Below are 12,546 nucleotides of genomic sequence, written 5' to 3'. Positions count from 1 at the left end.
AGGGACCTCTCATCATACAAGATGTTCTTGTTAGCTTTGTTTGAAAACTCCTTGTGCCTTAAGTCAGCCCATTGTCTGTGTATCAGAAAGTGTTTAGTCATTTTTATCCACATTGAAAATACCAGAAAGTTTTGATGAAAAACTAAGGGAACAGCGGGAGCAGTGGAGAGTGCTTTCCCTAAAGTAACAAAAGTGCAAAGCTATCTGTTGGGAAAAAGTAGTCGCTGCTTTTCTCTATGGTCTTGTGTATTATTCTGCAGCACCAGTAGTGCCAAGAGCAGGTAAGGAGACAGGAGTGTGAAGAGTTTGTCTTTGGAGTGTTTTATACATAAATGGAAACCACACTCAGAGATGGAACTGTATGTTTCTGCTATAATCTTTCCTCTGGTTTTAGGGTACTTTTCCAAATACTGGAGCCAGGATCATGTTGTTCACTGGAGGCCCTCCCACCCAAGGACCTGGTATGGTGGTTGGAGATGAATTGAAGACTCCTATTCGTTCCTGGCACGATATTGAGAAAGATAATGCACGGTTCATGAAAAAGGCAACCAAGGTAGGTACCATTAGATTCCAGCTGTCATTGCAGTAATACAGCCAGACATGGACCACTCTGGATGAGCAATGGCTGTTTTGCTGAAGTCAGAAGGTGCTTGTAAAGTGACACGTTTCCTGATCTTGGCTCCAATTAACTTACTGTCCCCATCTATGGTTCTAGAGGAGAATGGATCTAGAGTGTTTAAAGAGTTCTGAATCTAAAGGTGTATTTTTATTTTATGTGGCTGCTTTATAGACAGCGAATTCCATGCTCCTTCTCTTGATCACATCCTTAGGTGTATTAAGGCAGGCCTTGGGAATTATGCTTCTATTTTCTAAAGGTAGTTTTTTTTTTTTTTTTTATTTACAGCATTATGAGATGCTTGCTAATCGAACTGCTACAAATGGTCATTGCATTGATATTTATGCTTGTGCTCTTGATCAAACTGGACTTCTGGAGATGAAATGCTGCCCAAATCTTACAGGGTATGTTGACATTGAACACCTGGGAACTATGTTAAGGGGAGAAGTGAATGATGGAATCACAGTGCTGAGTGAGGCTAACTTTGGAGTTTTCAGGCCGCTCCGATTTGGGTTCACTGGCTGGAAAGGGAGTGTGGGCCCTGTGGAGGAGGAAGCGGTGCTTAGCAAGAGGTCTCAGGACTCTACTGAGAACAAGTCTCTTCTTTGGAACTGTTAAACTTGTCCAAAGATCAGTCATCATGTTGGTGTGGCGTGCCAGGCCTTCAGGTGTGTGCTTCCTTGTGACAAGCGAGTAATAGCATCTGAGTGACAAACTGTCATGCAATTAGGAGAAACCTGACCTAGCTAAGTGACTCAGTGACTAGTGCCAATCACACACCATGTCAGTATTGTCCTCAACTGAATATGTAGAAGGAAGTCTCATCTTGCAATGATGCTTGAACTAGGAACCATATTAGGAATGCTTCTTTGGCTTTCCTCAGACCCTCTGAATCAAAAGTTCTTGGGAGCTGCTATCTAGATTTGGGTGTTCCTGAAAGTTCAAGAAGCGGAGAGGTGGAGGGCTGGGTCTGAGGCTCAGCTGCATATATGTTGGCAGGGAGCTTCAAGGACTCTAGTGAAAAGAAAGTAAGGGATAAACAAGCTACTTTGTCTGCGGCATGGCTTTGGCATCAACATTCTTCCAAGTTTTCCTCCAGTGAGCAAGTTTGAACACACACACAGCCTTGGTTTCCCTGGGAACTCATTAGAAGGTGCAGCCTCTTAAACCTCATTTCCTACTTGCTGAATGAGAACCTACATTTGCCCAAGATTATATCTATTGGAATACGTAACATAGTTTGAAGAGCATCTACAGAGAGCCATGGATGGGGTTGGAGATTCTGCATTTCTTTTTCCTTTAACTCAGATTTCACTTTTCATTTGTTTGTTTATACGTGCATATGTGTGTGCCAGTGCCCACAGGTGGAGATCTGAGGACACTTTCCGGGAGTTAGTTGTCTTCTTCTAGTGTGTGAACCCTGGGATTGAACTTGCATTGTCAGGCTTGGTAGCAAGCACTTTTACCTGTTGAACCATCTCCCTGGTCCAGATTTCTGATTTTCTAATCAACCTCCCTAGTGATTCTACTGTGCTCTCTTAGGGGAGGGCGTAAGAATCAGAATCTGAGCCTGTTGTAGAGAGCAGGACAGATGTAGTAGAGATGGGATTAGGTTCCTCTTGACATACATCACTGAACCTATTGTAAAAAGTTGAGTTCTTGATGGACCTGGTAGGCATATCTGTAACCCTTGCACACTGGAAGATCTTGAGTTTAAGGCTAGCCTGGGCTCTATAACAAGATGTTGACTTTAAAAGGAAAAAGCCCCCTCCCACCCCCACCCTCCAAAAACCCAATAACATATGTGCTGGCAAGATGACTCAGCAGGTAAAGGTGCCTGTCTGCCACCAAGCCTGAGACTTGAGTTCAATCTTGAGACTCATATGTGGAAGGAAACACCAACTCCTGCAGGTTTGTCCTCTGACCTCTGTACCCTCCATGGCATACATATACCTATACATAAACACACATACATAGAGATGAATACATATAATCCTGCCCCCCCCCCCCGAAAAAAAAGGGAAGAAGCTTCAAAACAATCTTTGGTAGGATGACCTAAGGCAAAGGCATGATGACCCTAGGCTGGACTGGAGGAGTTGTGGATGATTTTCCAGGAAACTCATGATTCCCTTAGTACTTGTTTTCCCTGCTGAGACAATGTGCTTTTCCTCTTGAGCATTTGGTTTAAAGGGGGCCACACGATGACCTGGAGATGCCTAAGGGGAAGGAGGAAATGGTGGGTACTGCTCAAAACATTTTAAGTGGAGATTGATGAGAGAGAGTGAACTCCAAACATGTATACTTCCCATAGGCTCGTATGTGGGTGCCTGGGTGAGCAAGGAAGGGAGGGAGGGAGAGGGGAGAGTCAGTAATTCATTTGAATTGATTAGTTTGTTGATTGAAGAGGTACTGTTTGTTTAAGGTCTTACTGTGTAGCCCTGGGTGGCCTCAAGCTCACAAGCCTGTTTCAGCCTCCTGAGTGCTGGGGTATAGGAGTATGACCCTACTTTTGAAACATTTTATAGGAATGATTACGGGTTTGTGGGAATTGAGAGTGTGAAGGGTGTGTAGAACAGTCTGTCCACACTCTTCATTTAGCATCTCCCTGGGTAGCACTTTACACAAATGTAGTACAGTGCCAACTTCAAGAATGGAAATAGCACAATGCAGTATAATCCATGAGATTTTGCCAAATCTGAAGATTTGTGTATAATGATCCAAGTGTAGAATTGCTGTGGTGTTTTCATATATTTTTACATTTACTGTTTTTGGTATGTGCTTTTGTGTGTGTAGATGTACGTCTGTGGATGCACACATGCCACGGCCTTTGTGTGGGTGTCTGAGGGCCATCTGTGGGTCCTGGGAATGATTGAAGTTATCAGACTTACCCAGTGAGCCATCTTCCCAGCCTCCTAGAACTGTTTTAAGGATTCTTTGTTTAATGTTTTTGAGATAGTTTCTTTTCTAAGTACAGATTGAATTTGGTATTTTTTACTGAAGTTAATCAGTAGCACTTGTATGGGCATGTTTTTCTTTGTGTGTATGTGTTAATTATTGTTTGTGAATCCTGTGGGAATAACCAAATGACTTCCAATCCTCTTAAATGTATACTTTCCCCCTTTCTCACTTAGAGGCCACATGGTGATGGGAGATTCTTTCAACACTTCTCTTTTCAAGCAGACATTCCAAAGAATTTTTAGTAAAGACTTCAATGGAGATTTCAGAATGGCGTTTGGTGCTACATTGGAAGTAAAGGTACAGTAGGCTTTTTAGAAAAGTTTTACTTTAAATTAGCTTATGTAATCATCTTATGGACTTTTCATATATACATGATAAACATTTACTTATTTATTATTTGTTTGAGGCAGGGTCTCACTATGTATCCTCAGCTGGCCTGGAACTTGCCATACAAACCAGGCTGGCCTTGAACTACAAAGATTCACCTGCCTTTTTCTTCTGTGTGCTCTACTATACCCAACCACATTATAGATTTCTGAAACCTTATTGGGGTTAGTGTTATTACTGGTTCAATTTAGATTCTGGCAGCCTCAGCCCATAGATAGAAACTCTAAAGGCCACTTAAAAGGATCCAACAAGATGGCTATCATAAAGATGCCTATCGTAGTCCTTTGCTTCTCAAGGATGACCTATACATTTATTAAAGTTCTAACCAGAAAGTTCCTGGATACCTCAAGCTGTGCTCTGGTCTGCTCCATCCCATTTTAGGATAGGTAGAGTCAGAGGGGCTTGGGTGGGTATTGGTTGCTGGGGCTTGGAGACAGGAAGTCACACGTGGTCAGTGTCACCCAGCCATTGGTGTGAGTCACATTGCACAGTGTAGTCAGCTCACAAATAGTGACATGGAGACTTATTATTAACTATGAAAGCTTGGCCTTGGCTTAGTCTTTTTCTCAGCTAGCTCTTGCAACTTAAATTAACCCATATTTTTTAATCTATGTTCTGCGGCATGGCTCCATTACCTGGTTACCTCTCCTCTGTACCTCTTCAGTGTCTGTCATCTCCACCTCTCTTCTTTCCAGAGTCCTGTCTCTCCCCCATTCCCCACCTCTTTTTCTCTTCCTCTCTCTGGGAAGTCCTGCCTGCTCTCTCCTGTCTCGTTACTGGCCATTCAGCTTTTTAATTAAACTCATCACAGTGACACATCTTCACACAGTATAAACAAATATTCCGTAGCAGCACAGTGTAGGTTTATATTTAAGAAGAACCCAGGGGTTCTAAGAGCATCATGAGTTTAAGTTTATATTTCTTTGTAGGAAATCACAGTCCTAGACAGATGACTCTTAAGTCATTGAGAAACAATTGAAAGAGGCCATTAGAAACTATGATTAGAGAATTAGAGAAAAGCATTAGATAATCTAGGATAACTTTTAAACAGTTTTTAAAAAATGTTTGAGGGTTTTTTTTTGTTTATTTAGCAGAGTTGGAGGTTATAACAAAAGAAAGGGATAGGGAGACGGCTCATTGGGCATAGTGTCTGTTGTTTACCCCCAGCATCCATGTAAAAGCATATGTATGCTTGAAGCTTTTTTTTTTTTTTTTTTTTTTTTTTAATTAGATAAAGAGGAATAGACTGAGCACACAACTTTAATCTCAGCACTTGGGAGACAGAGGTAGGCAGATCTGTGAGTTCGAGGCCATCCTGGTATAAAGAGCAAGTTCCAAGACAGCCAGGGCTACACAGAGAAACCCTGCCCATCCTCAAACAAAAAGGAATGGACTGAATTCACTTTATCTTTATTGTGTAAGTTTGAATTTACTTCAATAAAGTTAATTCAGTCTTTAAAAAAAAATCACAATTTGTTTAAAAAAAAAAAAAAAATCAAAGGCAGGAGAATTTGTGAATGTGAGGCCAGGCTGGTCTATGTAGTGAGTTCCAGAACAGCCAGGACTATATATATAGAGAGGCCCTATCTCAGGAGAAAAGGGGAGGGGGAGAAAAGAAAAATATCCATTGGTCTTATCATTATACTGACATTTATGAATTAAGTATTCTTAAAATAATGTTTCCTGGTTATAAATATGTAAATAAGTATGAATATACATGGTATTTGGGAAAGAATGTTGTATATTTGGTAGAATTGTTATCTTTCATGGATATAATAGTCTCAGATGTTAAAAAAATGAATTAAGAGTTGACAATGTTGCTTGGCCAGGTGTGGTGGTGCATACCTATATTCTAGCACTTAAGCAGAGGCAGGACGATTGTGAGTATAAGCTCACTTGGGCTATCTAGAGATTTCTAGGTTAGTCTCAGCTACTTCTTAGGGATCCTGCTTCAAACAAATGGTATGAAAAGCTACCTTATTGTGTCTTTGTTTTTTCTAGACAGTATTTCTCTGTGTCACGGAGGCCTGGCTGTCCTGGAACTCGCTTTGTAGACCAGGTTGGCCTCAAACTCACAGAGATCCATCTTCCTCTGCCACCCAAGTGCTGGGATTAAAGGCATGTGCCATCATGCCCAGCTACTTTTTGTTTGTTTTTGGTTTTACTGTGTCTTTTTTGTTTTGATTTTTTTGAGATAGTCCCATATACCCAAGCTGGTCACAAATTCAATATATAGTAAGGCTGGCCTTGAACTCCTGATCTTTTTTAGCCTTCTGAGAATTATTTTTGTACCATTACACCTGGTCTTCCTGATGTGTTTGCCAAGGTGGATTTTGTTCTTAGTGTTCCTGGAAAAGCTTGAGTGGGTATTTTTTATAGTGTAATTCATTAGAGATTGTCTCTGTGGGACTTTTCCTCTGAGCTGTTATTGTGATCCTGGTGACAGCAGACTGGCTCTTAACATATTGTATAATTTGTTTTAGACCTCTCGGGAACTGAAGATTGCAGGAGCCATTGGTCCATGTGTATCTCTGAATGTGAAAGGACCATGTGTGTCAGAAAATGTAAGGAAAATCATCACTCTTACCTACCCTGGAGTAAACTCATTAGCTAAGTCACACATTGATAATCTTGCTTTGTGTCACCTATGAAGCATACCTGTGTGAGGGGAGCTCTAATCCTCATTTATGATAACTGCAAGAGATAGTGTCATCTGTCCTTCTGTCCATCAGTCTGTCTGAAAGACCAGAGAAGGAAATGTGGAGATTAAGTTAACCCTTGCTCAGGGTTGAAACTGATCTAGAGGAGCTAGATGTCAGGTTCCTCTGACTACATCTTATATGTGGATGCTGTCCCACCAAGAACAAAAAGCCATTCCCTACAGCAAAGGCAGAAATTCAGTGCAGAATAACCTGTGTGCCTCATTACTTAGGGTTGGTACCCTTGTCTCACTCAGCTGATAAGGAGGTTAGGACAAGGGACCACTGAGTTGGTCAGACAGTGGATGACCCAGATGCATATACATTGTTAATGTTTGAGAGCAAAGTTCAGTCTTCTCTTGGGGTAAGTGGCTTTGCTAATGGCTCATGCACTGTGAGTATGCTTTAGCTGAAAAGGCTCGGCATCTGGTTTATGAGGTTTCTTCTGCATTGGTTACATGCATTAACTATAACCTCACAGGTATGAAAATGTACCAGTGTTGCATCAAGGAATGAAATCACAGACTTCCTCTTTGATTAATTTGATCCAGAAAAGGCCCATGTTTGAATTCTCCACTTCTGTCTTCTGTCTATCTTTAGTTTGTGGTTACTGGCTTATTTGTAATCTCTGCAGATGTGTCTGTGTCCGTCTGAATGCTTTCTGGTGTCACACTGTCTCTGTGTCTGTCTGTCTCCATTGTATTTATTGAACAACACAGAAAGGATCCCATTGGGAAGGAATGAGAGATTTATAGAAATCACTGACAGTTTTACAAGGGGAAAGGTCATTTTACTGACCCTGTGTGACCCAGAAGCACTCAGTACTACAAAGAAGCTATGTCTGTATATTGTTTCTGACATGTATGATGGATATTTGTTATATAGGTTGTTTACAGTCTTTTTGGCTGCTTTTAGCAAATGATTACAAATATGTATGTTAATACATGCATATACACGTATACATTGCTCTGGACCAGGGGCATGGAAGAGTACATAATTTAAGATTAAAGCTGTGCTTTAGCTTAGGTTTTAAAAGCTCGTTCTTGGGCTATTCAAGCCAAGTAGGTTGGTTGTTCCATTGTTCTTTTAAGGTTACACTTAAACAGATTGATTACACAGTAGGATGGCCGTTGATCAAGAGGTGTATTTGGGGGGGGAAAAAAAAAAAAGAGGTGTATTTGGCTGTGAGGTCCAGCAGAATTTCTGAATGCAAAAACTGTTTTCATAAAACTGTATCACTGCAGTCTCTGCCATAGCCTGGGGATGATGTTACACAGTCCCGTCTGTCCTTCCCTTGTTGTCATTCACAGTGGGAGGGTGAACTGCAGAGCTGTTGTGCATTTAGGGTTCATAGCTACTTCTTAGTAGTTGAGTAGCCTGGGCAAAATTCTTAATGCTCTATAATTAAGTGTTTTTAGGAAACGGGAAAATAACAGTACCTGCTGAAGAATGTTAGGATTAAATGAGGTTGGTCAAATGAAGTGCTTGGGACAAATACATACTGGAGTCCTGTCCACTTTATCTGTCTGTGCCAGAACAGACATTGACAATGTCTATATAAATGAAAGTTTTGTCAAGCTGGGCAGGGGCTGCTGTTTGTATAAATCTTTGCAGTCCTTGGATGAGGCAGTTTCTTTCCCAAAGGCCATCTGAAGATTATCTAATTATCTCATGTGCTGAGAGACTTGCACCACCCCTGTTTCCCTGGAAGGGCTTAGGAAGGCTGCCCTATCTGTGAGCTTTAGAGTCTCCCTGATAAAGGCGGCTTCCTGGAGTAGTTTAAAAAGGTACTTTTAAAAATCGGAACACACTGATTGGCCTTCCAGTTGAATTCAGCATTGTAAGTTTTGGCTGTGGGTTGGGGATGCAAAAACAGCAAAGCACACCTTCAAGCATACAGTGGTCTGAGGAAGAGTTCAGTTCCTGGAGGGCCACCAGGTGCTGGTGGTATGCCACCTATGTGGCTAGGATCTCCTGGTATATTCGCTTTACTAACCTTTTTTACAGAACCTTTGGAAATAACTTTTAGACACAACACTTTGTTCTTAAGTAATACAATGTGCACATTGCAAAAGTAAGGATATGATATTATTTCCTCATTGTCAAGTATGAGAAGGTGAACAGTAATCTCACAGAAATGACATTTGGTCTGCATTCTTTCCCCAGTTTCTTCCTAACTGCCCCTTGTGGCTATTCCCAGTCCCACCAACATTACTATCAGTGCAACACCCTTAGTTTTTTCAAACCCTAGACTAGCCCTCATCTTTTGTTTGTTCTTTCTGTGCTTTTATGTTTCACACTGATGTGTTGAAGGCACTGTTGAGTGTCTTCTCTAGAGTAATCTACAGTTGTGGTGTCTGCTTCTATGCAGTGGTGTTTAAGCTGTTACTTTCCTTCCTGTACTTGAGTAAAATGGAAGTTAGGTTTAAAGATAAAACTAGAGTCTGGTTAAAATTCTGTCTGTTACATGTATTTTCTGGGTGATTTACAGCTTTCTATTTCTTATTTTAACAGTGATGGAAAAAAGCACATGAAACTTTCAAACCAGTAGATAATTCTTCCTCTGTATTCCTCTAAACTTGATTCCTCCAAACTGAAGTCTTTGTTGACTTCAGTATTATGTAATATATATATGTATGTATGTATGTTACATTTATGATATACTAAAATGATTTAGAGTGTCAGTATAAAAAACTTAAAAGTAGTGTAGCTATATATAAACATTAAGACTCCATCTGGTCTGTAATTACACATTTCCTAGACATTTTCACTGGAATTTAAGATTTCAGCTTAAGGCAATGTTGCAGGTGACCTAACCTGCTCATTTGCTGCTTTTCATTAGTGATTAGTGATTTCTCTTGGGGTTCATTTTTGTATGTATCTTTTTGAAATTCCTTTTCTTATCTCTAGGAACTTGGTGTTGGTGGCACGAGTCAGTGGAAAATCTGTGGCCTGGATCCCACATCTACTCTTGGCATCTACTTTGAAGTTGTTAATCAGGTGGGTTGCAATTATCTTCACATTGTAGTATCTTCTAATTTATTCTGAAGGTACTCCTCTCTTCATCCTGGTATCAGTATCATATTAGGTGTTGTGCTGATCTGGTGTGTTCTTTCTAAATTCCCTCCAGCATTTAGTTAGAATCAAACAGCAAATTTCTTTGTCCTTTTATTGTTGAGCTGACAAGACCCTGAGAGGTTTACTGGCTTTTCCCAGCTGTCGTAATAATACTCATGAATATTTAAGGGTATCAGACTTACTCTAATATTTTGTTATGAAAAATTACAAAGACTTGTACAAGCAGCAACTGCAAAACCACTAGCTAGATTCTGTAATCAACATTTTACTACAGTTGCGTTGTTAAATATCTGTTGCCCCATTTTATTTTTGATGCTTTTGTGGGTAGAAGGGAGATAAGGCAATGGTGCCTTAGACCTGGATGACCTTGAACTCCTGGTCCTTCTGCTTTCTTATTTAAAGTGCTGGGAGTATAGGTGTGTGCTACCACACCCGGCTTATTTTTGATGTATTTCAGAGCAACTTGCAGTCATCAGGGTTTTGCATTTCTTAATAGTTTGGCACCAATATCATTAACTGGATTCACTTTTATTCCTTCTGATACTGGAGACTTAACCCAGGGCCTCTTGCATTGCATGATCTACCGATAAGCCACACACCCAGCCCCAGTTCATTTGAATGTGCTAATGCCCGCCCCCACCCCACCCCACCTCTGCCATTTATTTATTTGTTTGTTTATTTATTCATTTTGTTGTTGGTTTTTCGAGACAGGGTTTCCCTGTGTAGCTTTGGAGCCTGTCCTGAAACTAGTTCTTGTAGACCAGGCTGGTCTCAAACTCACAGAGATCCATCTACCTGCCTCTACCTCTCAAGCGCTGGAATTAAAGGTGTGTGCCACCACCGCCCGACTCCACCTCTGCCTTTTAGATAAGAGTTAATATACTTGCAGGTTTTAGGTGTGCCACTCAAGTGTACCAAGAGCCTTACCTCAGTGCTTTAGAAGGGCTTTAAGTCATGCCTTTGCCAGTAACCATATGTGGTCTCCTGCCCTGCAGCACAATGCCCCGATTCCCCAGGGAGGCAGAGGTGCCATCCAGTTCGTCACGCAGTATCAGCATTCCAGCACTCAGAAGCGCATCCGAGTGACCACCATTGCCCGCAAGTAAGCATCTTGTTACCTTCCTCTCGAGCTAAGGCTGATGATTTTCCTGTGGGAGTTAACTTCGAGTTTGTCTTTCTGATTCCCTTAGATGGTTCTCTCAGCTCCTCACTGACTCATTGATCAGCCAGTCTTGGCTAACCCAATTGAATCTTTATTTAACTAGAAGAATCCGCTTTCAGTAGGAATATAGTTGATTAAAAATTATCTTTCATTATTTTATTTGGTAGATAAGTAAATCATGCTTCCTGTTAAAGTTGTAAACAAAACACAAGTGCAGTTGGCTCTCTGTATCCATCAGTTTCACATCCATAAATTCAGCCAAACTGGAATGGAAATAATTTTTTAACGTCTCATCTGTATTGTACATGTATGGACTTTTAAAAAAATTTAAGTTTTCCATAATCAATGGAGTATAACAGCTTTTTTTAAATATTATTTACATTGTCAGTGGTAATGTAGAGATGAGTGAGTGTATATAGGAGACTGTATTTAGATGTTTACAAATACCATGCCATTACATGTATGTATGTATGTGTATGTATGTATATATATATGTGTGTGTGTGTGTGTATATATATATATATATATATATATAGAGAGAGAGAGAGAGAGAGAGAGATAGGACCTCACGATGTAGGCCTAGCTGACTTAGGACTTATTATGTAGACCAGACTGGCCTTGAGATCACAGACATCTGCTGTTTCTGCCTCCTGAGGGCTGGGATTATAGACATACACCACCGTGCTCAGGGGCACTATGCCATTTTAAATCAGTGACTCGAGCATCCATGAATTGTGATCTGAGGGAGTGGGGTCCTGGAATGAATCTCCAGTGGATACTGAGAAATAACTATTTACTTATGGGTATCTTTACTTACCCTTCCCAGAACTAAGTCTATGTAAATTTAACTACACCCTCATTTCTGTGCTGCTATATACCATATATGTGTGGCAGCTTATTTCTTGTCTGTATGCTTGTAGCTCTGTGTGTGTTTTTCTGTGGTTTGCATCTATATTAATGTTTATATTAATGGTCCCACACTATTGCACAGTTTGCAGGGACTGCTGCCTTTTCTGGACTTTACTACTCCAGCAGTGTTGCTTTTGTATTTTATTTTTAGGAGTTCATACATGCAAGTATTTTCTTTTCTTCTCCTTGTAAAAATTTTTTGGTGATATTGTTCTCCACATGAGTCGGGGTTAAACCAGGACCTCTTTCTTGCTCTCTCACTTTACCGCTGAGCTACAGCCTCAGCTCCAAGAGCATTTCATGTCAGACATTTCATAGGTTGACATTTTAGATTCTGCAAACCTACTATCTTTAGAGGCTGATTTGTGCTCTCCTCAGTATGGGTAAGGAGAGTATCCCACTACCTCATTAATAGTGGATGATACGGGCTGGAGAGATGGCTGAGAGGTTAGGGTTCAATTCCCAGCACCCACATGGCTGCTCACAACTGTCTGAAACTCCAGTTCCAGGAGATGTGGCATCCCATGTAGACATACTTATAGGTAAAACACCAATACACATAAAATAAACAAATAAATTAAAAAATTATGATGAATAGTGGATGATACTAATGTTTAAATGCAGATAGTAATTATCTCATTTTCCTTTGTATTTCCCAGTCATCAATGAGCTGAGTACTTTATGTTATTTCTTCCTGTGAGAGAGCCTGTTCTAGTTCATTTCTTTTGCTGTGATAA

General features: G+C 40.5%; 1 protein-coding gene across 1 annotated transcript in view; it reads left to right on the top strand.

Annotated features, from left to right (window-relative positions):
* Window positions 1–12,546, top strand: part of Sec23b (SEC23 homolog B, COPII coat complex component) — a 36,391-nt gene that overhangs the window by 11,146 nt on the left and 12,699 nt on the right. The window contains exons 8-13 of the mRNA XM_051183250.1: window positions 395–553; window positions 905–1,020; window positions 3,748–3,871; window positions 6,445–6,525; window positions 9,571–9,660; window positions 10,734–10,840. Of these exons, the coding sequence (XP_051039207.1) occupies window positions 395–553; window positions 905–1,020; window positions 3,748–3,871; window positions 6,445–6,525; window positions 9,571–9,660; window positions 10,734–10,840 (677 nt within the window). The remainder of the gene's footprint in view (window positions 1–394; window positions 554–904; window positions 1,021–3,747; window positions 3,872–6,444; window positions 6,526–9,570; window positions 9,661–10,733; window positions 10,841–12,546) is intronic.

Source organism: Phodopus roborovskii, unplaced genomic scaffold, assembly GCF_943737965.1.
Source record: "Phodopus roborovskii unplaced genomic scaffold, PHOROB, whole genome shotgun sequence".
Classification (NCBI taxonomy): domain Eukaryota; kingdom Metazoa; phylum Chordata; class Mammalia; order Rodentia; family Cricetidae; genus Phodopus; species Phodopus roborovskii.
This window is presented reverse-complemented; position numbering and strand designations above follow the sequence as displayed.